This window comes from Ambystoma mexicanum, chromosome 14, assembly GCF_040938575.1.
Source record: "Ambystoma mexicanum isolate Mex_15411 chromosome 14, UKY_AmexF1_1, whole genome shotgun sequence".
Taxonomy (NCBI): Eukaryota; Metazoa; Chordata; class Amphibia; order Caudata; family Ambystomatidae; genus Ambystoma; species Ambystoma mexicanum.
In genome coordinates this window covers 477,368,833-477,395,008 of record NC_090940.1, presented here as the reverse complement: position 1 = coordinate 477,395,008, position 26,176 = coordinate 477,368,833, and the positions used below count along the sequence as shown (strand labels likewise).

At 45.3% G+C, this 26,176-nt stretch overlaps 1 protein-coding gene across 12 annotated transcripts in view; it reads right to left on the bottom strand.

The window, feature by feature from the left end:
• Window positions 1–26,176, bottom strand: part of GSKIP (GSK3B interacting protein) — a 480,402-nt gene that overhangs the window by 204,065 nt on the left and 250,161 nt on the right. For 3 of the 12 annotated variants that reach the window (XM_069637708.1, XM_069637707.1, XM_069637710.1), the window contains one exon: window positions 1,236–1,274. The exons of the other annotated variants lie outside the window; for them this stretch is intronic. In XM_069637708.1, the coding sequence (XP_069493809.1) occupies window positions 1,236–1,241 (6 nt within the window). In that variant the 5' untranslated portion in view covers window positions 1,242–1,274. The remainder of the gene's footprint in view (window positions 1–1,235; window positions 1,275–26,176) is intronic. 12 annotated transcript variants of the gene reach the window in all.

The window sequence follows — 26,176 nt, the reverse complement described above, 5'->3', positions numbered from 1 at the left end:
GCAAATTAGACATTGTACGTGTTAATTGTAACTTGAATTCATAGTTAACATTTATATATATGAGAGTGGATACAAAACATGAGGAGGAAATTAAATTAAGGAAACAAAGGAAGTTCATTAGAGATAAGCAGGATTATGAACAGGGAAGAGTATTGACTTTTGCAAAACGTTTTGATAACCTTTGCAAAAACCTACCCGCACCTGCAACTGGAACTACTGATATCCCTACTGATGTATCCTCCTCTGATGTGGACACTACAGAGAGTGAGGGTGAACAACAGCCCTCTAGAAAGTTGAATTTTTTAGAGGAGATGAGACTATTGGGCATGGAGGGTCGGCTGAACAGTGGAAAGAAAACCAGAGGCCGAGGAAGAGGAAAAACCTCGGGCCAAAGAGGTCGAAAAAAACAAGGAGGGGTAGGCGTAGCATCTACACCAAGCGTGGACAAACCGGAGAGATTAACACGCTCTGGTGCCAAGAAATAACGCAAGTAGATAAGAATATACAGGACATGTCCATCATTAACCTGTCCTCGCACCCCCTTACCGATGAGGAAACCAATGTCTTACAAAAGGGCCTTAACTTCTGCCCCTCTTCCAAATATGATTATGCTGAAACCAGGATAGACTTTGACAAATACATGCGCAAAGTCAGACTGAAAAAATTCTTTGCCATGTATCCTCCAAAACCCAAACCTAAATTGAATCTCCAAGATGGTACAGAAGTCTCTATACAAGACACATTAACTCTTAGAGACTTGGAATTTTTGTACACTGAAGGTGAACTGGACACTGATGCTTTGGATCAAGAATCTGTCTTTGTATGTAGACACCGCCTGGCCGGGGAAAACTCAACTCAAGGCAAAGTCATGCTTTAATCCTGCTTTCAATCCAGGTGGCCATATAGAGGCTTTTCAGGATCTGGTTGTTCATGACCTAAAGAAAATTAGGAAACAACAGGTGCCCTGCAAATCGAATCTCACAAATTCACAAATTGACATCATTGAACGTTTGAGCACTATGAATGACTGCATTATCATACCATCAGATAAAGGCATGAACATCGTCTTCACGAATCGTGGAGATTATATTAAAGAGGCACATAGACAATTGGTGAATAAGGACTGTTATGCTAAATTGCCTGGTGATCCATCAGGTATGATGAGTGATAAATTAGGCCATCTTTTGCTGACCTGGAAGGAAAAAGATTTGCTGGATGAGGACATCTGTTCTTACCTTCATCCCAGGTTCCCTGTGACTCCGACCATCTATTTCCTGCCAAAAATACATAAGTCTCTTGTTAGACCTCCTGGCAGACCAATTGTAACCCTATGCGGCGCTTTATTAGAACATACTTCTAGGTTTATAGATGAGACTTTGGTGTCATTTGTTACCACTCTGCCTTCTTATTTAAGGGACACCAAAGATTTTTTGAGCCGCATAGATGGTATTCCATGGGAACCTACTTTCTTACTTACAACACTTGATGTTGTTTCACTGTACACGTCAATAAGACATAGCGATGGTCTGAAAGCTTGTGAATACTTTTTGCATACACGTTCCTTGAATTATCTTCAACACTCGCAGATGATTCTAGAGATGATTTCACTTTGTCTTACTAATAATTGTTTTCTTTTTGACAAACAGTACTACATGCAGCTCCAGGGTACTGCTATGGGTTCCACCTTTGCCCCCTCCTATGCAAATTTGTTTATGGGTTGGTGGGAAAAGTTTATAGTCTGGCATCCCGAGAACAATCACACATCCAAAATTGCCCTTTGGTTGAGGTATATTGATGATTTGTTTGTTATTTGGGATGGGACCAGTGCAGATTGGTTGGATTTTGTTAACATTCTGAATACCAATGATTTGAATTTACAGTTCACCGAGAGCCACAGCAAGACTACTATTACATACTTGGACATTCTTGTTACTGTGGCTCAAGGTGCACTCACCACCAGTCTTTATAGAAAACCCACAAGCTCTAATATCCCACTGCATCCCACCGCCCTTAAATGGAGCATCCCCTATGGGGAGTTTGTTAGAATACGTAGAAACTGTTCAAAGATCGAAACCTTCGACTATGAATGTGCCTATATGGCTAACAAATTCAAACAACGGGGATACCCCAAGAAAATTCTCGAGAGGGCCTTTTTGAAAGCGAGAAGCATGGACCGTTCTCAGCTATTGTTGGCTGATTCTGTCGACCATACCAGGGCTAATACTAATGAAACACGACTCATTTTGACATTTGGAGCTAAAGCACATCACATTCGAAAAGTGATGCAGCGTCATTGGCACATCCTTAAATCTGATGAACATTTGAAAACAATTCTAGGTGACAATATTAACATCACGTTTAGGAAGTCTACCTCATTTAAGGACACATTGGTTCCGAGCTTTATGAGGCCAATTACCAATGCAGTGACCAATGGCTGGCTGAATACTAAATCTAATGGCTTCAGTAAGTGTTCCAAATGTAAAGCATGTACATATGCGGTCAACAAGACCCATTATATTCATCCTATCTTGGGTAACAACATCAAGATCACATCTAGAATTCCTTGCGACACAGATTATGTGGTCTATGTCTTGAGTTGCCCTTGTAATATGTGGTATGTCGGCAGTACAAAAGGTAAACTTAAGTTGAGAATTCTTCAGCATATTCGAGCCATCAAAAACACTGATTCTAATTATCCTATGGCTTTACATTTTCAGTCCCATCATGACAGTAAAATGGAAGGTTTTTTCTTCTTTGGGATTCATACAGTGCTCAAGTCACCCAGACGTGGTAACAGAGAGTTACTGCTGAGGCAATTGGAGACAAAAGTCCATTTTGGACCTTGAGACCAAGAAACCTAGAGGTCATAACCTTGACGAAGAGTTGTATACTTTTTTAGGGATCTAATAGGTATGCAATTTTCTGTTTACCCAGGCACAACAATGCCTGTTGTAAAGGTGTTTAAATATGTATTCTGTATGACCTCTCTAACATCTATTAAGGTTTCATAAGGTTTTCTCCTACCTGAGAATATTAGCAATGCTTTTCTATTGTCTTACAGTTTTTTCACAGATTTTATGATAGGTTTTTTACAGGTTGCGACTTCATGTACTAGTGTTGGCTCGTTTTGCACATTATTTTTAACATGTATCTTTGTAGGGCTGATTTACACTTCATTATTTGGGTATTTTAGATGATTATATTGTGTCACACTATGAAGGAGGGACTCTATGCTTTTTCTAGGTCTTATAACCTTGTCTCGCCTCTAATATTTTTATATAGGGGTTTGGAATATACATTTTTTGCATTCGGGTTTTTTATTATAGATTTTAACGGGTCTTTTTGGAATGTATTATCTTATTATGGCTGTAGTACTACCTAAGGTTTTTTAAGGGATATTGCACTTTGCACTTTTCTTGTGGATATATTTGTTGAATTTTCTCCGGCCATCCATGGTGGCTTGTTTCTTAGGGCCTATAAGTCTGTTGCTCTACTTGAGGGAGTATGATAGTTTTTAATCATTGGAACTTTATATTATTTAAGATATTTAGTGATTTTTCTAAATATATATTTTAAATAGACGTTTTGTTTCATACTATACACTCCTGGTCTATTGAGTTTGATAACTATAGCCATCATGGACACAGAGCACTGTGCATAGGATTTTTGCTGTTGAGATTTTCAGTCTTATTCCACATTTTTTCATACATTTTTTTCCCCTTTCCCTTTTTAGTACCTTTTACTCCTTTATTTTTCTTTTCTTCTTTCCCATGCCATGTATTCATGCTGCTATGCACTTTGCACTTTATTGGTAACTCTTGCACTAAGCACTTTATTCTGTCCATGCATACAGCCATTATTGATTTGCATTTTCCCATTTTTTAAAATTCCATTTATGTATGATGAACTACCTGAGTGTGTGTGTGTGTATATATATATATATATATATATATATATATTGTGAGACTATTGACCATAAGATTTTTTGCATTTTAGCAAATGTTTGAACCTAGCGCTCCTTTTTTTCAATTCGTGGGACTAATTTTTGAGACGGAATGACTCTGCCGAGTATGCCAACTTTAACGGCATAGGTTTTCTTTAATGGCCCATCATAAGGGGTTTTCATTTGATAGCGGCATTTGCTACCGGCTGAGGTTTAATCCTCTGTATGTTCGTATTTTACACGCACTGTATAAGTTAAGTTTTCCGTCTCTTTTTTTAAGTTCCCACTTTAATTGAATATTGCGGCTGTGCAGGCTACTTGCCAGTTTGAAATTGGTGACTGCTGACTGTTAATATACAGTGTACTTTATTCTATTTATTTGATGGTACATTAATGCACATGCTGTTATTTGCACATTCCAATATGGCCGCCTAGTGAATTATTCATTGTATCAACGTGTGTCTAGGTCCTCTCTATGCACTGTTACCATAGAGTTCGAGCGATGCTTAAATGAGTCCTCCTTCGATGTTCTCCCTACTTATGTGATCAAGCGGTCGGAGGACCGCGAAACGCGTCGTTGTGCTCTTCAGGTCCTCCTCTCTGATGCTCTTTTGATTTAATAAAGGACATTTGGTGCTAACTGTCTTTGCCGTCCGAGCCCTTCATTTTGCTGACGACTGGATTTTCCTGATTCAGCTGCTTTGTGGAGTGCAATCCATTGGTTTTGCCCTGCTACGGGCTGAGCTTTTCATTTGGAAATATATATATATGGGATACATTACTCACCGTAATCGTATTTCTGATGCTTTTATCTGCTTAGATTCACATGCTGTGCATAGGCCGACATCTAGTGGAAGCTGCGGAGTATTACAGTTTGTTTTTCGAAACTCGAAAATGGGCGTCGACACAGGCGTGCCAGTAATACTATCCCTAGTGTGACGTCCACTGTACCCAAGATCCCTCACGCGTCTAGGATCCTCAGATTGTATTTTTCCTGACATGAGGAAGCATGAGGAGTAGCGGGAGTACAGATAATCCAAGCAGATAGACAGAAAGGTAAGACTACAAGCAATCATGCGCCTTCTCTCGGAGGGGAGGAAGGGTGGGTCGCATGTGAATCTAAGCAGATACAAGCATCAGAAATACGATTACGGTGAGTAATGTATCCCTTCTGAGGCTTGTGGAAACTGCTTAGATCACATGCTGTGCATAGATTAGCGAGCAGTACCAGAAGAAGGAGGTGGGATGTGAGAAGGGTCATGAGCAAACAGGTGTCTTAGAACCGCTTGTCCCACTTGTGTATCTGTCTTGGAATGAGTGTCAATGCAGTAATGCTGAGTAAAAGTGTGAATAGAGCTCCAAGTAGCTGCTTTGCAAATGGTGTCGAGGGGAACATTTGCAATGAAAGCCAGAGTGGCCCCAATGCCTCTAGTAGAATGGGCCCTTGGCGTAAAAGGCAGAGTTTTTTCAGAAAGAGAGTAACACAGCTGTATACAGTTGATAATCCACTTCGAGATCGCGCCTTTAGAGACGCGATCCCCCTCTCTGCCTGTAGCTACGGAGACAAACAGTTGATCTGTTTTCCTTAGCGGTCTGGTTTTATTTACATAGTAGAGGACCGCCCTACGCACATCAAGGGTGTGTAGTTTCACCTCAGCTGAGCTTTGCGGGTTCTGGAAGAAAGCCGGAAGCTCGATGGACTGGTTTACATGGAACTTAGATATAAATTTAGGTGAGAACCTAGGGTGTGTGCGTAAAACTAGTTTGTCTTTGTGGATAGTAAAGAAAGGATCCTGCACTGACAGAGCCTGAATTTCACTGACCCTTCTTATAGAGGTAATGGCTACTAAGAAGGCCGTTTTATAAGTCAGGTGTTTGAGACTACTTTTATGCATGGGTTCGAAAGGGGGGCCCATGAGCTTAGCTAGCACCACATTGAGGTCCCATCCTGGCGGTGGGTTCGAAATAGGAGGGTGAAGTCTCTTTACTCCTTCCATGAAGGCTTTAACTACTGGTACTTTCCACCACGATACTTTGTTATGGGATGTGGTGTAAGCCGAGAGGGCTGCCAGGTGTACCTTCAGAGAGTTAAAAACCAACCCTGCGTCCAGCAGGTGGAGCATGTATGTTACAACGTTGGAAGGAGTGCAATCAACTGGGTTGATTTGTTTATTCTGGCACCAAATAACGAATCTCTTCCACTTGTCAAAGTAACAGTGCCTTGTGTTTGGTTTCCTGGATTCTTTTAGGATGTCCATACACCTCTGTGGTAAATTGAGATGCCCAAACTCTATGACCTCAGGAGCCATGCTGCCAGGTTCATTGAGTTGGGTTCCTGGTGCACTGTTTGACCTTGTTGCTGGGACAGTAGGTTGTACCAGGCTGGGAGTTTGATGGGCTCGCACACCGCCATCCTGCGTAGGTGTGGAAACCATGGTTGTCTCGCCCACATGGGAGCAACTAGGATGAGCGTCATCGATTCCTTGTTCATCTTGTACACCACCTTCCTGATGAGGAGTTGGTGGAAAAGCGTACGCAAACATCCCTGACCAGTTCATCCACAGGGCGTTCCCTTGGGAGTCTGGCTGGGGGAACCTGGATGCAAATCCTGGGCATTGTTTGTTTTCGCTTGTGGCGAATAGGTCTATAGTGGGGAAACCCCACTGAGAGAAGAGATCTTCTACGATATCTCTGTGAAGGACCCATTCGTGTTCTTCTGGGAGGGAGTCTCTGCTTAGGGCATCCGCTAGGGAATTGAGCTCCCTGGAACATGTTGTGATGACAGGAAGATGTTCCGTCTGAGTGCCCATATCCAGATTTTCTGGGCAAGCTTGGACAGATTTGGCGAACGAGTCCCTCCTTGTTTGTTCAGATAGAACATGGCTGTCGTGCTGTCCGTCCGGATCTGCACCGACAAGTTTAGCAGATGGGGCTCGAACGCCCGAAGCGCTTGGAATACTGCCAGAAGCTCTAGCAGGTTGATGTGGTTCTTGGCTACTGAGTGAGACCAGAGACCCTGAGCTGTGTGGTGGAGATGGTGAGCTCCCCACCCAGTCAGGCATGCATCTGTAGTCACCACTGCCTGTACTTCGGGATCGTAAAAGGGTTTTCCCCTTGCGAGATTCTCTCTTGTCCACCAGTGTAAGCTCTGTACGAGTGTTGGCGAAACGACCACTAGATCGTCCCACTGACCACTTGCCTGAGACCACTGTTTCGCCAACCATTCCTGCATGGGACGCATGCGCAGACGCGCGTGGGGGACCAGGTAAATGCATGACGCCATCATGCCCAGTAACCGCATTGCTTTGCGTACCGTTATTTGTTGACCTGACTGATAATGTGGAATTTGCAGTAGTATATTTCGAATTCTCTTCCGAAGGGAAGGTCAACCCTTCTGAGTATCTAGGATTGCTCCTAGGAACTGTTTTGAGGTGCTTGGCACCAGACTTGACTTCTTCTCGTTGATAGAGAAGCCTAATTCGTGGAGGAGGTCGATAGTCCTCTGAATGTTTGACCTGCAAATTCCTGGGGTTTCCCCCGTTATGAGCCAGTCGTCCAGATAAGGGTACACTGGGATTGCCTCCCTGCGTAGGTGTGCAGCTGCCACCGCCAGTACCTTGGTGAATACCCTTGGTGCTGAAGCTATTCCGAAGGGCAGTACCTTGAATTGGTAGTGGCGACTGTCTACCTTGAAGCGCAAGTATTTTCTGTGCGCTGGGAGCATGGAAATATGAAATTAAGCATCTTTCATATCCAAGGTTGCCATGTAATCCCCCTTTTTTAGGAGGGGGATTACCTCTTGTAGCGTGGTCATACGGAATTTTTGGGGCTTGACATACTTGTTGGCAGGCCGTAAGTCCAATACTGGGCGCATTGTCAAATCTTTCTTTGGCACAAGGAAGTAAGTTGAATAGATACCCTTGTTTACCTGGTGTCCTGGGACGAGTTCTATCGCGTCCTTTTCTAGCAGAATGGCGATCTCCTCGAGAAGGATCTTCTGATGTTCTAAGGAGTGTATTCTTTGTCGTGGAGGGTGGTTCTGGGGACGCTGCAGTAATTCTATACAATATCCTGTGGACACTGTTGACAGCACCCATCTGTCTGAGGTGATCCCTTCCCAAGCCTCTCCTTGTCGGGAAGAGCTTCTGACGACGATAAGGGTGTCCCAGCCCTCTTCCGAGTGTTGGTAACCACTAGGGAGTCTGGTTTAAGATGTCCTCTTATATAAAGAGGGTCAGACTGGGCTGCCCGAAAAAGTTTTTCGACTCTGGGGTTGACGGCTCTGGTGAGGTTAGGATTCACCAGGGATGGATCTATTCTACGTTGGATGGATTTAAGGATAGGGATGGTCTGAGCGACCGGCCTCCTCTCTCCCACCAACTCTTCTGCGAAGTCCCTTTCCTCCTGTACACCGTGGGTGTCGATGTGAAAATGTTCTGCTGCGCGAGCGAGAACTTCATTAAGGAGGGGCTGGTTATCAACTGGCGAGTCGGTAACTGGGGCTTCGCTCTCTACCGGGGAATCTACTCTGTAAATTTCCTGCTCATCTTCTACCTCCTCCAGGTCCTCATCATCCGCATAGTATTCAGTCCCTGTTTGTTCCTCCATAATGTTAAACTCCTGGTCCCCTTCAGGGAAAGGCTGCCCTTGGTATCTGGGGTGTGGAGTAGAGTATGGAGTAGAGTAAGGCTGCACCTCGAAGGGTTCAGGTCGTTCGAACCGGGCCTTTTTACTTAGGGGGATAGGATCAGAGGAGCCTGAGGGTGTGCCCCCTTGAGGGTCATACGAAAGGAAATGTTCTGGGTTTTTGTCATAAAAATCAGCTAAGGAAGACATCCTTGACATGACCCTGTCTGTCTTCACTGGACCATTCTTTGGAACAGGGTATGACTTTAGTAGGCAACTTAGAGGACTTATCAAGGGTACCCTTGCTGGATGTTGATGTCCCAGTAGATTTGTGTTTGTCTGTCTGCTTAGGGTGGAAGGATGGTCTTACAGGAGTGGAAGGCTGTGCTTTCCGCTGTTTCCCCCCCTCCCCGTGCGTGGAAAAATGTTTTCCCTGCCCCTTGGAGGCCCCAGAGACTTTCGACGCCTGGCGTCGAGGGTCGGGAGAGGTATCTGTGTGTTTCGAGCGTGGGGCCTCGCTGGTGTTAACTGCGGCCTCGGTCTCCTGGAGCGCGGCCTGGGGGTGGAAGTCGTCTTCGTCTTCCGACGATCGAACTTCCGTTAATCTAGAGAGCCAGGCACTCTTGGCAAGAGTGGATGATTGCCTTGCGTCATGAGGCGATCTCGATCGAGAGCGCAAAGAGGACACCGAGTCGGACCGTTCTATCTGTGCCTCTTTCCGAGAAGTCGACGTCGTCGAGGTTCGGTTGGACTTAGTGTGCTTAGTGTGTGTAGGGTGTGTAGCGCTTGCGTCGCCGGGGGTCTTCCCCATAGCCGCCCTGCCGGACAACCTTCCGAGGTCGGGGACCTGCGCTCGGCAGTCTTTCGACGCCGTAATGCCCTCGCCGTCCGAAAGTATGGCGTCGCTGCCATCGCTGAAGGCGCCCTCCGCTGCCATGGCCGCCTGCCTGGCGTGGTGGGCCCAACGCTTTGTCGAACGGTCCTTAAGTGTCTTAGGCTTAAACCTACTACACGCTCTGCAGTTCGCTTCGGGGTGGTCCCTCGGCAAGCAGAGATTGCACGTGGCGTGCCTGTCGACCCAAGGGTATTTGCGGTTGCACTTGGGGCAGAATTGGAAAGGGGTACCCTCCATACGCACCTTGAGGCAGCGGGCTGGTAAGTGTTGGAAATATATAAGGTGTACCTATATACCAAGAGTGAAGAGTATGTACCACCCCCCACTCTCCCTACTTGCAGGGCCGAGGCCAGCGGCCTACTAGGCCCGGGCCGAGGCCAGCGGCCTTCCGAGGCCCAGATCCGTCGTGCAGCAGCCGACGGTCGATGTCTTCTCCAGCCGTCGTCGAGTGTCGAGGGTCGACGTTGGGGTGGGGAAGGATGTCAATAAATAATTTTAAACTTCAATAATTAGCAAAAGTAAGGCTAAGGCCAGGGGACTCCGCAAGATGCTTCCGACCAGTATGGCGGAAAAAAAAAATCTGAGGATCCTAGACGCGTGAGGGATCTTGGGTACAGTGGACGTCACACTAGGGATAGTATTACTGGCACGCCTGTGTCGACGCCCATTTTCGAGTTTCGAAAAACAAACTGTAATACTCCGCAGCTTCCACTAGATGTCGGCCTATGCACAGCATGTGATCTAAGCAGATTCCACAAGCCTCAGAAATATATATATATATATATTAAAAAGCGGGTGCTGACATTTATTTTGTTTTATTCTCGATTTTACACAGTTACATTGTACCGATGTGTGCCTGTGATGGGGTGAGTCTTCCCGTTGACCGCTTCTTCAACCGAAATTGGACAATAATGGTGAACAACGTATGTATGATTACCATTATCTGGGACGATCGCCAGACAGCAATCTGTCCTTTCGCCGTTGCAGTTACAAGGAGCAAAATGGCAACCTATAGATTATGAAAACATGTAGATGTTTAAGTGTTGCATTTGAAAATGAAACCACTCTGTTCACTAACAAGTCTCGGGAGGATAGCTCAGGGGCAACGTGCACGCCTTGAAAGCAAGACGATATGGAGCACCACAGGTTCTGATGTGGCCCCTAGGGGACCCTCGCATATGGAAACAAAGCACAATCACCACACACGAACTGATACGCCAGACACGAGGTTCAATTCCCAAAATCTAGGGTTTATTGCAATGCAAAGCAAATAGTTTCAGTCGGCCGACTGGGTCGCACGTCCCGCAACATGTGTCTCCAGACCCCGAGGGACGCAAGAGAGCGAGCATCTTACAACAGTTACATATATACAAAACGATCATCATATTATCAGTAGTGACATATTCGATACCGCCCATAATGCATTTCCTTTGAAAATGGTTAAGATGATTGACAATTATGACGAATATGACACCCTCTGACATTTATTCAGCAACAGTTTGCAATTTGCGACATGGCAGACATGATTCTTTGTTTTCGGGAACATAATGCTCTCGTTCTTACGAGCAAGCTGCGTGCAGGGGAGACACATTCCAGGCCTCACCATCTTCTAGTTTCTATATGTGTGCTAGAGGTCAACTCGATCTACAGGGCTCAGTGAAGGGGGGCCGTAAAAGAGCATAATTTAAGCCATTAATTGTTCATTTCTACCGCACCAGCAAGACTAGCTGGCACCTGCGTAGTGATTAAATGCCTTGTTGCTCACTTTCAAGGACTTGTGAGGGAGGAGACCAGGCATCGCTGTCTGGCTTGCCTGGGCTATGTTTCAACATGTAACTTGTGGCCTTGCTCTATGCATGAGCAATAACGGAATAGAATTCACTTACAGCAAAGCAGTTTAAACAGAAAGCAAGAAGCGAAAATTAGTAAAAATGGCGGATTCTATTACTACGAAATGGACGCTCTCTGGTCACGGTTATGAGTCTGTCCTGACAAGTGCTGAACATATGATGTGATTGGTTTTCGCCTATGCTATGGAAGGGTAATTTCTAGACTCACAGTACGATCCCCTAAGATAAAACCCATAAATATGGCTTTTATTCAACAAAATGTCAACTTGCCAAAGGTAAATATGTTAAAGATTTGACCATACAAAATAGCACATAATCACATCAATTATTCTACAGTTCGTAAATGGCAATTTAGAAATACCAAAACATTCATTATTAAAATCTTGCTTATAAAACGGGTGCCAAATAAAACCATATAAATAAACCATGTGGTTTTGCTATTATACTTTAAAAATTGTACGCAACTCCACACTTAAACTCTTTTATAATTTAGGCACTTACACGCCAGTCCTGGGAAAGATAACTTGCCACGCAATACACCACTTAATTTCTTTAAAGTGTTAGAACATCTGAAGCGCTACACTCATGGACCGTATGCCATAGCCATTACATAGAGGAATTAGGAACTTACGAGAAAAGAAAATGGGGCAGTGATTCTTCCACCAATCCACACATTGGGCAAGACACGTTACCATCTGGGACCCATTTGGTCACACAAGCCAAGTTCAAAGTAGAAACTCTAAACCTAATGTAGAGGTTACGGGTTAATGGGGGATTTACCGCATCAAGGTAACCTTCAAACCCCAGAAATGGCTTAACAAGTAGGCATAACCCACTGAAATGTTCCTACACTCCTTGACTAATTCAGCCTCAATAAATGAGTGTGAATGGATCTTAGCTTTGATGCAGTCACCCTATGTAGCTTCCTGTGGGTTTTGCCATAAATCATTCATGCCCAAACACCCCAAAACCTTTTTTACATGCAGGAACTATGGCAGCGATCTCACACCTTCTGCCTCCAATATGTGCAATACAGCTTCTTGATATATCTGCAACTCAGGGACCGACGAAAGCCTCAGCCAGAAAAATACTGGTCTGAATATAACCTCTTTTTGGATTGGTCCTAGTTCCAGAAATATTGGTATACCTCAGCCTTGATTTGGGGAGCCCCCAACGTTTCTTTATAAAAAAGCTGTTGCACCTGCCCCAGTTTAGTACAATCCGCCTGGTCCCAAATTTCGGCCCCATACAGTGCTGAAGATTTCACCTGTACTGTATCTTGATGGCTGGTGAAAGAGGGCCTTGTCAAAGGGTATAAAAGAATCTCACTATGCCCCCTCCCCCCCTGTAGTTATCCAACTGGAGGCTAGATGTACCCACTTGGAGAGGCCAATTGCATTGGTCATTAAACCACAGGCCCAAATAATCATAGTGTTGGACTTGCTTGAGTGGGATATTATCGATTGCCAAAGAAATCTTTATAAATGTGCTAAACTTTGGGCGAAAGACAAGTAACTTGCATTTCACCATATTAATCTCCAATCGCAGCTCAGAACATTGCTCCACAAAAGCCTCCAGTGTAGTTTTAAAGGGAGTTTGCTGATGTTGCTAAAATGACTGCATCATCTGCAAAAAGAAGCAATGGGCAGATTTCCAAACCCATCTTGGGGAAGGGGGTAAGAGGAGGGGTTAGAAATCAAGGCAATTTCTCCTAACATGACTTACCACCTCATCAATATATATAAAAAAGAGGGGGGCAAGGATACAACCCTATCTTAACCCTCTTGTGACTTCAAATGGGTCAGTGAGTTGGCCCATGCCCCATCGGACTGAGGCGGTGTTACCAGAATATAACGTTTATCTGCAGGAGACATGGGGGCATCCCTCCATTAGCTAAAAATGCCCAGAGAGTCGATCGACACTGAATCAAACGCAGTCCTGAGGACGATGAATTTAGAATACACTCATCTTCCTTAGGACTGTACTTATGCGATATCATATGCAAGCAAAAGGCCTGATCTATCGTGCTTATTCTTTGATGGAATCCCGCCTGCAGGTGGTCGATGTCACTTTGTATTACCCACTGCTGGAGAAGCTCACATGTTGCCTACGTGAAGATTTTACCTGCCCCGTCCAATAAAGAGATAAGCCTAAAGTTGACGTGGTCATCCCTCCCACCCTTTTTGTAAATTGGTATGATTATGGCTTCTCGCTAGAAGAGGGTAGTGGGGGTGGCAGGGACCCTATTCTGACTGAGGCATGCATTAAAGAGTAACCATACAATAGACTCCCAGACCGCTACCTCGTCTTTAAATAAATCTGTCGGTAAAAGGTCAAGGCCTGGAGCCTTATCCCACTTTTGGGTTGAAATCACGTTACACACCTCCCTCAGTTCCAAATGGATTGGCCTAATGGGGTTTCCACCTTCCTGAATTTTTTGGGCTTGCCCCTGTGCACCAATTGGATCACTCCCTCCATAACCGCCTGGAAAGGCTTAATAAACAAATTGGGCCTCATCTCAGACAACACCCCCATCTCGCCCCCCCATCAAGCTCACTCACTAACCTCCAAAAACGTGAGTCACCCGAATATCCAGCCTCCTGTAATGCATCCCATTTTTTGCCGGACAGAAGCCTCCTTTTTAGCCTCCACCACATTTTTTAAAGCTGCTCCTAGTGCTCCAAGGTCAGTTTTGGCCGTACCTTGTTTGGTTTTTATACAATTTAAGATGGCGCTTTTCGCGATCCTACATTCCTGGTCATACCAAGGACTGGATATGACTGCATTTTATTGTTATGGTCTTTCTAGATTTAGTCACAAATGGTTGGATAGACTCAGTGATTCCATTATATATGGGAGGTTATGTCGATTTCTCCCAATTCTATCAAAGACAATTGACTAATAATGGGCAAGATGGCATTGTACATCAGGGGTTTAGCATGGGACTGGTCAAGATCTGCCCATTTAATCTGATGTTTATATTGGCCAGAGTGAAAATGGGAACACTAGGGGAACTCTGTGCATTCAATTGCTCTTTTAGAGCTCCTCCCCAGCTATTTAACTTCAATAATATCAGCTTGTGGTCACTCCCCTGTATACTTAGGACTTCAAAGTCTTCCATCATACCCCACTATTCCGTTGACACAAATATATAATCAATGTGAGAGGAGCCGCAGGGCCCATCAAAGGTCGACTTTGGTGGTTGGACTTTTGAAAAGCGACCATTGCAGGCCCTGAGCCCCAACCATAATAACGCAGTAAAAAGCCAAGGAGTGGGTCCTCCTCCTTGGAGTCAGAGCCAAAGTGGGGATATTGATATCCCATGCCTCGTCTAGGTTGTCCAAGGCCCCTTCCATATCTACAAGGGGTTCTATTTATAAATTAAAGTCATCCACATAAATTATTCGATGGTTAGAGCTGCCTTGGCCCTGCCTTGCCAATACAAGTTCTCGGGCCAGGTCAATTGCATTTGTCCAAGAGCTCTATTGTCATGTTACATGAGGAAAAAAAAAAAAAACAATCGCTGGGCCAGGCCTAATCTGGGATCGCTCTCCCCTAACCCCCCAGTCAAACAACAATGCTTTACATGCCCGCCCCTGTTTTGCATTACAATATCTGAGCTATGGGCAGTGCAGTTTGCACTTGATTTTTGGGGGGGTTTAATGGTTGGTCGCCTCTCACGGTCCCCCTTTAGTTCGATCCCTGTAGATGGTCTTGGAATCAACCTCTCTTTAATGAGCGCTAGGTCCGTCGGAAAATATGTCGAGATGAGTCCTAATCAAGATCTCCATTTTCCTACACAAATAATGCACTAAACCAGGGGATTCCCCCACCCTTTCCATCCTAGGCCCCCTGCCAGGCATAGCACTCATATCAATCCCATCAGTCTGCGTTCCCATGATTTCCCTGGGGCCTGTGTTTGGGTCAACCAGATCCTGCACCGATCCCTGTACACCTTTATTATGGCTGGTCAGGAGGGCCTGGGTAATGGGGGGCCGGGTTAACTCCTTTTGGGAGTACTTCCTCTAGAACGTTAAACCGATATGAGGTGGAAACCATGACTCGCCCCCTCCCAATCACTATCATTCAGGAGGGTCACATGGATGTCCCCCTTCCCATGCTCAGAATCCAGTTTGTCCTCTTTAACAGAAGGAGCAATAGGGCTAATTGGGATGTCTAGATTGCCAGTGTTTCTATGAAGTTCTATCACTTGAATTGAAATTTTATTTTTATTTAGGCCACAAACCTAACCTTGCACCGTAACTGGGTGCGCATAATTTCCCCCCCTCCTGCCCCTCGTGGTGGCCTATTTCATATTTGCCCATGTGGTCTTTTTGTTTCCTTTATTCCTTGAGGGTGTGAGCGTGTGGGTGAACTATAGGCTTTAGAATGGGGGCCACACCCCACAGGTAAAATATCAATATCTTCCATTGCCGAAATGCAGTTTGGTGCTGCAGCTGGCTTTCTGGTTTGGGAAACTTGTTTTTACTAAGGGGCCCTCCATATCATAATAAAACTTTTATTTCTGCAATAAGGGTGTTGACATCGTTAATGGGCTCAAGCATTTTATGAGCTCTTTTGCTACACCCCTTTGGTGACAGATTGTGCAGTCTTCCGTTTGGTTATTTTAACAAAAGGGTGGAATGGCAGCTAGAAAAAGTAGATAGAATCACAAGCAAAAGTGCAGTATTATGTGGAATTAATGCGCCTTCGATAGACACAAAACAGGACAGACAAGTTTATCACACCTATTCATATACACACCCGAAGCAAGACCAAAACACATCAATACACACAAAAATTAAGATCTATACAACATTTAAAATCAAAGACATTTCTCTACAACTGAATCATACGCGATCCAGAGCCTGAGCAAGAACCAAATATATAAACCCAAACTTCGCCGAGGAAGCATACACAAAAGTAGATCTAGCAGTTGTCTGAAGGTGGCAGGTGGACGGGCCACAATGGGAGGGAGGTGGATTAGTTCGGGACACACACCGAAGAGTAGACATGCAAACTGCCCAAGATTCTCAGAGAGCTGGTACAACAGCAAGTCTTACAAGGGACAGTAGATCTTGAAGGTAGTATGTCCCACAGCTTGGGGGTCACTGATGAAATAAGCAGGAGACTAACAGATCATCCGGGTCAGGCAAGCATGGAAAGATGGCAATAGAACAGGGCGAAAACAGCCACCACAGCCTATAGTAAACTATACCAGGAGAAGTCTCATGCCGGCAAGCCGGGTCAATGACTAGGGACCCTGGAGGAGCAGATCATCAGATTAACTGAGGAAGAATGGTAGAAAGGAAATGTTCCCCCAACTGACAAAACTTCACAACCAGGGAAAAGTTTGATTGACGGCAGCAAAACAGCCACAATGCCTCTCGCCACTGCCCACAGTACAGGGATCAATTACACCGACCCCAAGGGAGGGTAACAAAGGTGCACAATTCAAAAGGGCTCACTAGAAATGCCCCCGCAGTCACTTGCGCAACCTCCAGGGATGTGGGCCAGTACAAAACAAGGGCATCATGTGTCTAGTGCCAAGTGAGAACAGGTCACGGAGGGGTATATCACTCACCGAATAAGATGAGTGGATGCAATGGGTGCAACAAAGCCTCTCACAGAACACCGATGATAAAAAGGCAGAGGTCCTTGAAGTCTTTAAAGAACCCTTATAGAGTCAATGAGGGTAACACAAATCCCATGCCAAGTCAATGCTGCTACAGCAAGGCCAAGCCGCGAGCTGCTAGCGGTTCCGTAAGCCTCTCAAAGCATTTTAGGAGGGCACCTAGAAACGTGCCGCGTCAAGCCGCATCTGTGAACAATACAAAGACTGATTAATCATCGCTGAACAAAATCGCCATTATAAGATTTTTTTCCAGCCATAATCTCACCTTTTCAGAGTTATGACAAAAATAAAAGTAATTGCTACGATTCTGATTATCACAGTTTTCTTAGAAAAATACTTTTAACCAAAAGAAGGTTTTGCATACTGTGGATTTGTGCATTTATGTTCCTGGTTCTGCGTTAGATAACGTTATGATGTGGGTGATGACAGGGAACGTTTGGCTATGTTGCCCACAAAAGGCATTAAAATAGGTGGAACATTTCTCCATAAACTACTCCAAATCAAAAGCATGCGATTACTAAAAGCATGCGATTACTAAAAAGTCCTTAGAATACTTGGGGATAAATTTAAGAACCTCAGCGAACCTGCTCGGAGCAAATATTAAGCCTCTCTGGAAACATCTGCAAGAAGGCATGCACAGGTGGGAAACCCAAGAACTGTCCTGGTTTGCTACAATTGCAGCAGTAAAATGGACCCTCCTCCCCCGGTTGCTGTACGTAGTAGGCTTGCTGCCAGTAGTCATACCACCCCGTATGATCAAAGAACTACAAACAGCAATATTTGCCTTCATGTGGCAAGGCAAAAACCCAAGGATTCAAAAGAAAATGTGGACATGCCCTACACTCCTTGGGGGCTTAGGGGTCCCCGACATAGGAGGAGCATCTAGCAACTATGCTGAAATGGGCGGGACAAGACACAGTAAATGGATGGTGTGGGATAGAACAAGTGGTCACGACCACCCCTTTGAAATCACTACACACCGTCAATACTGGAGCCCAAGAAAGAGGGGGTCAATTACTGGAAGACACTAGAATGTCACTACACAGTTGGGACAAATTGCTCAGTAAGATTAAAATACGGAGGGGGCTGCATCCCCTCTAGCACACAACACAGATTTAACTCCGGGCCTACAGCAAAAATTCTGTGAGGGTTGGGAGGGTGCGGGAACCCCGATCCTAAAAGACATTTACCAAAGAGGGGTCCCTCTCTCTACCGTTTGAAAAATGTAAACGAAAATTTGGCATTGGGGAAAACGATACAAATACATGCAAATTAGACTTTGGATCTACCACACAGCGTTGAAGAAAGCGGGCATTAGAATCCCAGGTGGGATCGAATTGACTATGCAGAAGGGGGTGACTGCGAGAGGAGCGAGAATATATAGGCTATTGAGCAACAAACAAATGGGAGAAATTGTAGCATAAAGAGAAATGGGAGAAACTATCACAGAGGAAGAATGTGCACAGAGTCGGATGAGGGCACATAAGACATCCAAATGCACAGCGATCAAAGAATCAGCGTATAAAAGCTGATATAGGTGGTATATGTCCCCAATCGCCTACATAAAATAAATGCAAAATATCCTGCTGAGTGCTGGAGACGTTATGGAGTGACGTGGGGATCTCTTCCACATGTGGTGGACTTGTTCGAAAGCGGTTCTATATTGGAAGGAGATCCTGGGGCACATAAGAGGGATAACAGGAATAACCCTGCCGATGGCACCTAAGGTGATCCTACTAGGAGTGGTCTTAGAAGGCACATATGCAGCAACTGGGAACAAGGCAACCCTCATCAAGCACTTACTGATGGCAACGAGAATGACTCTGGCACAAAGATGGAAAAATGAATTGGGCCGATAATAGCATGGTGGTGGGTCAAGATCTGGGGGGTCATGGCAATTGAAAAGATTTGCGCCCTAAAAGCAGGGCAATACCTGAAATTCCTGGCAGTATGGAACCCCTTCCAGGAATTTGTAAAAGACAGAGAAGCCTAATTCCACAAACTGTCACTACTTAAGAACATTCACGTTTGCCGAGTTCCTTAAAAACAGAAAAGACCGCTCACACAGGCAGGATGGGAATTTCTGAATAGAGGAAGGACACGGAAACCACTCAAGTGAAGTTGGGAGAGGAGCGTGGGGTAGTTGTTGAGGGTACTGGAGTTTTGTTAGGAAAGAAACGTAAAACGATGAGAGCAACCGAACTGTTAAGGACTTTAACAAAGGGGGAACAGTAAATGTCATGATATGTTTGCAATAGTAATCATAACTGTTGTAACATGCAGCTGCTCTCACTGAATAAATCAAACTTGTTTAAAAAATAAATAGGTGGAATGTCAGCTTTAGGGGCAGGTGATCTGTATTACTGCTGTGAGGGCACGTTAACTTGGCCAATAGTTTTAACAGATTTCCACAAGATGGTGGTGCCCAGGCAGGCATATCCAAATGTCTGAAAATGAGGAAAACCAAGATTATGAGAGAATAGATATATATAAATAGGTAAATATACAAACGTGGTTAGCCAGTAAATGCACAGCCTACTCGTAGCTGGTGCTTAAGGGTATGAAAACCGGCTCGTTTTCTTAAATAGTAACAAAACACACACTATTCATGGGTTGTAGCACTACAAAAATCCCATAAATGTGCACATAAAATTACCCAAGAACACACAACCTTACTGCTTATGGATAAAAACAAATAGTCTTTATTTTAACATCTTAGTGCAACACACATCTTTTTACGTAAACACAAAATATTGCGCTCACCTGCATGACAACCAAGTAAAGAAGTCACTCACCCCCTAGGGTGAACTTTGCAGCTGTAGACAATTTGCTTATATCGAAATTATACAGAAAGGCTACAAGTTCCAACTGAACTCTCCACGCCAAGAGCCAACACCCCAAAGCTCTCATCAACTCCATTCCATATGGAGAATTTTTGAGAGCTAAAAGAGCTTCTAGTGCTAGCTCAGATTATCAGAGAGAAGCTAGGCACATTGGCCAAAGATTCAACAAAAGAGGCTACACGAAAAATACTGTAGCAGGATATTATGAGAAAGCAGAGAAAGTGAACAGAGACACTTTGTTTAAAGCTAGGAATGTTGTAAATGAGAACACGATAAGATTCATTACAGGCTTTAATCATCAAGCTAATACAGTCAAAACAATCATGAAAACACATTGAAGGTGTTGCTGACTGATCCAGATCTGTATAAAGTACTTGGGGAGCAGCCTAGTATAACCTATAGAAAAGCTTGGACATTAAAAACATTATTGTCTCCAAGTATGGCAGTTATCAAATCTACTGCTCCCTCTAACTTTCTCATAGAAGAGCAGCAACCAGGATACCGAAAATGTACCAACTGCAAAATGTGTAATTTTATATCAAAATAACATTGTTAGTTCTAATGGATTATCATGGAAATACAAACACAAGATCACGTTTAACAAAATATGTGGTATATGTTATAACTTGCATTATATAGGCTCTACTATAGGACCATTAAAACTGTGAATATTGCAACACTACAGAGCGAGCAAGAACAGGGATTTAACTTACCCATTGATGGGGAACTTTTTGGAAAAGCATAGTGGCAATATTAATAAGATGTCCTTTCAGGGGTTAGCTCAGGTCCCCTTACACAGAAGATTGGGCAATAGGGAATTGAAGCTGCGAAAACTTGAAGCGTCACTGATTTGTAAATTTAATAACCTACGACCACGTGGATTAACCCTTTAAGTGCCATGGGTTTTTCCCCCCAGAGCCAAGGCCTTTTTTGGCGATTTTGGTATGTCGCCATTCAATGCCTTGTAACTTTTTTGTTACATGAGATGTCTCGGCCAAATTTGGCCCCTTTTTTCCCCCCACATGTAGGCGGTCGGAACGCCACTCAGGAATCCTAGGTTGCTGTAGGGGGGGGGGGGGGGAGAAAATAAGCAAAAAGGGCAAACATTTGGGTTTTTTTCGAAACATGCCAATAAAATGATGTACAAAGAAGCCTGTGGTTTTTTTCCTTGTAAGAGCTAGGAACAAATGGCTTGCTGTGCTGAATTTCCCAATTTCCTGGCTTTCAAGAACAGATTGGGTGTTAACCACATCAAAATTATTTATTTTCGTTATCAACCGTTTTGTGAGAGGTAGGCGATTTTGGCCATTTTTGCCAGTTGGACATGCGTGGACGGAATGGAAGAAAAGGGTAGGAGAGCCGAATTGGAGGTAAGAAAGGCATACAGTTCTGAAAAGTAGACAACATTCCAAGTTTAGGAAGGGATGATTTGTGCAGGTCAGGCAACAACTAGGTAGGGGGAAAAAGCAGGAAAATGACCGAAAAAAAAGATATGTGGTGGACATGGTTGGCTTGGTACAGCAATGGCTTCTATGAATTTTGAGAAAAACAATGCTCCCCTACATTACTCCAAACTCTTGCAGTTAAGAAAGTATACATTTTTTGTCGTGTTTCACAAAACAAGCAATACCACACGCCAAATACTGAGCCATGGTACACAGGAGTTTTATGCTTACGGCCTGAACAGACGTACTTAGCATGTGTAAATCAGGAAAACCAATGTGGTGAGGAACAGCAAGCATACATTTTTTTGAAAGAGCACAGGCAGACCTTTTCAAGGGTAGGTGACTTGTGCAGTTTACAAAAGTGTATGCTGCCTAAAGCAGCGACTAAATGTAGGGCACATTTGGGAAATGAAAGGGTTGTGTGACAAAAGGCACCAGCAAATGAGTCAAAATGTTATGAAAACCACACAAACAACAAATGTCATACCTTCCCGCGTTCCCACACGTGTCCCGATAAAAACGGTACCTCACATGTGTGGGTGCACCTACCTGGGCACCAAGGGGAAAGCCTACAACACAGCTAACCCAAAGTCTTTTCCGAAAGCTGAATTTCACAATTTTTTCTGAAGGGCGCGCCATACACACATGGGCCTAGGGTGGCCAAGTCACCAAGGAAAACCTGGTACCCCATGCATTTCCGATTAGAGGACACCCGTGGGAATCAGCAGAGGTCTGACTTGCGCAAATCAGCCCAGAATTTATTACCGGCAACGACCCACATGGGAGAAGGGTGCCCAAGGCCAGGGATATTACTGCCGACTTTGCTGGAGCTCTGGCTGCCCTGCGTTACAGCTTCTCCCCACCAGGGAGTCCCGGCAGTGTGCCAATACCTCCCCGAAAGGAAAAGCTGTAATGCAGCCCCGCAACTCCAGGACAGTTGGAGGCGACATCCATGGCCTTGTACCATCCCCCAAGCACAGCAGCAGCTCCAGGGAGCCCCGGCAGGATCCCCATTCCTCCCCGGAGGTGACACCTGTAACGTAGCACAGCCAGAGGTGCAGCCTGGGCTTGCAGACGGACAACCCACATGGGAGGCATCCGCCCCCAGGGAAACACCAATGTTCTGCTGGCATGGGGGGCAATTTGTGGCCTGCCCCAGCAATTGTGTCCCAGCCCACCAAAATATCTGCCCAGACAGCCCATTCCCACCCACACCACCAACAATCCAGCCCCACCCACCCCAATGACAGTGGGCCCCGCGTAGAAAAAGCTGTAAACAAAACATGTGTTACCTATGATCACCCCAGCAAAAACAAATCTACACTCATACTTTCCAAGCATGCCCTGCCTTGCAAGCCATCCCTGGTGGTCTACTGAACCTCACCCCCCCCTAGTGAAAACACATTTGCCCCTTCCTACGGGCAGATATCTGCCCCCTGGGAGGGCTGCATGAGGTGCCCCCCTCCCACACTCCATTTGGGGTAGGGGAGAAGCCCACCCCAAAACGTCAGACAGGCCCCCCAATGGATGGGGCAGTATGGATTGGGCACCCTGGGGGCATATTGGCACACCAATGTGCCCATCTGTGCCAAGGCAAGTTTGGTAAACAAAGAAAACAATTGAAAATGGCAGGCTGCACTTTAGGGGGTTGTGGGGGCTGAGGGGCACCCTAACCCGCTGGGGAATTTTGTAATGTGAAGGGGGTGCACCTCTCCACCCAAAATGGAGGTGCGGCGCATCTCATGTAGCCCTCCCTGGGGGCATATAAAGGGGGGCAGTCATGCACTCCTCCCTGGGGTCAGGTGTCCCTGGGGTCAGGTGTCCCTTCCTAGGAGCAGATTTCTGCCCCAGGGCACCACCCCTTCCCATTACCACATTCCCAGTCGGTCTGGGGTGCCCCACAGCCACCCCTAAAATGCTGTCTACCATTTTCACTTTTTTCCTTTAGGTTACCCAACCCCCCTTGGCGCAGATGGGCCCAATAGTGTGCCATTCTGCCCCCAGGGTGCCCAGAACCTACTGCCCCCATTGGGGGGCCTGCTTGACTTTTTGTGGTGGCCCTCTCCCCCCCCCATCCCAAATGGGTGGCGGGGGCACCTAATGCAGGCCTCCCTGGGCCTCCTACAAATGGCTGTGTGAGGTACACCCCGCCTCCATTTGGGGTGGGGGAGGAGAGGGCCACCAAAAAATGTTGGACAGGCCACCCAGTGGGTGGGGCAGTAAGGTTTGGGCACCCTGGTGGCAGATTGGCACACTATTGGGCCCATCTGCGCCAAGGGGAGTTGGGTAACCAAAAGGAAAAAAGTGAAAATGGTACACTACACTTTTTTTCCACATCTTGTTATTGAAATTGAAAACCAACTGGACATCAAGTGCCAAAAGAAAAAGCAGGAATGATCAGAGGTCGTTCAACAAACCATCATAACATAGGGATGCGGATCAAACTTAAACGAATTACAACTCGTTGAGGCTTTCCTTCTTAACGACCCCCCCCCCCCCCCCCCGACAGACCTTCAGCACCTTCAGTGAATAAGATAAATGAAGAACCCCAACGATACACAAGAAAGAAAAGAAAAAAAATAACAATCCCCATAAACCTATCCCTCCTCCCCCCATAAATTAAATAACAAGCACAGTGGATATGACAGACAGTAGGCGTATAAATAAATCCTTAGCATTGCCTACTTCAGCGACCCAATAAGTGGGATGCAATATTTACAATACGAGATTTATCAACAAGCTCGTTGAGCAGAACCATTAAGAGCAACAGAGTTGGTCACATCAACATTATTGCGAGTGTCAGATAGGTAGTTCCATAGCGGGGCCCAAATATCTTTAGGTCTACTTATCGTAGGCATGGAGCAAACATATTGCTCCTCCAGCTCTTGTACATACACTAAGTCCCTGAGCCAGGCATTACGATTCGGGGCAGTTCTAGCTTTCCAGGTCCCAAGGATATTCCTTTTCGCCACTGCAGCCGCCACAACCACAAAGCGACGGATCTTTATGGATGTCTTACCAATATCGCCCAGCAGGTATTTTAGCGGTAGTGCTGGTATAGAAAGTCCAACAATTTCACTAACAGACGCAGCAACTTCTTCCCAAAATGCTTTAACCATTGGACAGTACCAGTACATGTGGATTGAATTTGCCATATTGGAATTTCATTTGGGGCAGGTGGATTGCAGGGCTGGGTTAAATTTGGAGGCTTTATGTGGTGTAACATGTAGGGGTGGTTAAGGATCCTAAATTGGATTAACCGGAAATTGGCAGAGAAATGGATTTAGTGTGTTGACAATATTTATACCATTTGTCAACCTCTATAGTGATACCCAGGTCCCGTTCTCATTTCAGTTTCATATGATTTTTAAGAGGGAGTATATACCCGAGTTGCCCTGTAGAGGCTAGATATAGTACCTGTAAACCCATCTTGTGACATTGTAGCCGTAACAAATTGGTGGGGTTAGGGAGCATCTGGAAAAGTGGGTTACTTTTTCTTACATGCCGCCTTTAGCCGGTAGTATTGTAAAGTAATAGTAAGGCCGGCACCCAGTCTATCATGCACTAGTTGTAGTGTAGCAAACTTCCCCTCAGGGTAGAGGTCCCCCAGCCTCATCTCCTTATCAGAGTCCCATCTTTTTTGAAGTGCAGTGTCAAATGTGGGCTTTAACACAGGGTAATGCCACAAGGAAAGAAACGGCCAATAAGGGATCTCACATACTACTCTAGTAAATAGGGCCGACCAGGAACGGACAGTTGAGGCCACCAGATCTATATCTGTAATATTCCCTTTAACTGTAGAGAAACGCATCGCCTGTATATTGGAAGGGGCCGCTGCAAATTTTTCGGCGTGCACATGGGCATGTGGCTCAGCAGTAGTAGCCCAGTATCGCGCAAAGTGAGCCTGAGCCGCGTGATAATAGAGCAAATAATCAGGGGGCGCTAGCCCTCCTGTTTCATATCTCTCACACATCTTCGGCCAGCTGAGCCAAACCCCTCCCTCCCCCCTCATACAAACACGGTGGAGAGTTTCTGCAACTTCTGAAAAAATTCCCTTCCAGGCCAAACGGGAACGCCACAAAACAAATATAGAGGTTTAGGGACCACAACCATTTTAAGTAGGGCAATTCGACAGTAAATAAATAGATATTGGCAGCGCCCCCCACATCTTTAGCTTATGTTCCAAATTGTGCAGATTCGCTTCGTGGTTATTTGTAAGCAATGTTCGCCTATCTGTGGCCATTATTATCCCGAGATAGCGAGCTGTGCTGGGGGACCACTTAAACCCCTTCAATGCAGGTGTTTGTTCAGTGGCTGGGGTCAGTGGAATAACCTCGGACTTCGCTTGATTTATCTTATAGCCCGAATACCTGGAGAAAGTGGAAATCTCATCCATAATAGGGGGCAGGTGTGTCTCATGGTGCCGCACATAGACCATAGTGTCATCTGCGTATAAGGAAAGGAGTTGTGGGGAACCTCTAATACGAATGCCCCTCCATGTATGTTCGTGTCTAATCTTGGCCGCCATACCTTCAATAGTGAGTGCAAAAATAAACAGTGAGAGAGGGCAGCCTTGGCGAGTGCCTCTTTCCAATGCGAAGGGGGATGATCCTGTATTGTTAGTTCTTACCCTTGTTGTTGGCTGCCTATAGAGAACCTGTATATACCCCAGAAATGTTGGACCAAATCCCAATTTGGCAAGGATCAAAAACATAATTCCAGGAGACCGAATCAAATGCCTTTTCGGCGTCAAGGGTGATGGCAGCAGCTTTGGCCTTGGGGTCTAACTGTGATGTGATAGCAAAAAACCTCTGTAGATTAAGAGCAGTTGATCGTGTGGGGATAAAACCTGATTGGTCGGTGTGAATTAATTTATTCATGTATGCAGTCAGGAGGTTGGCTAAAGCTTTGGCAAAAATGTTTGTGTCTGTGTTAATAA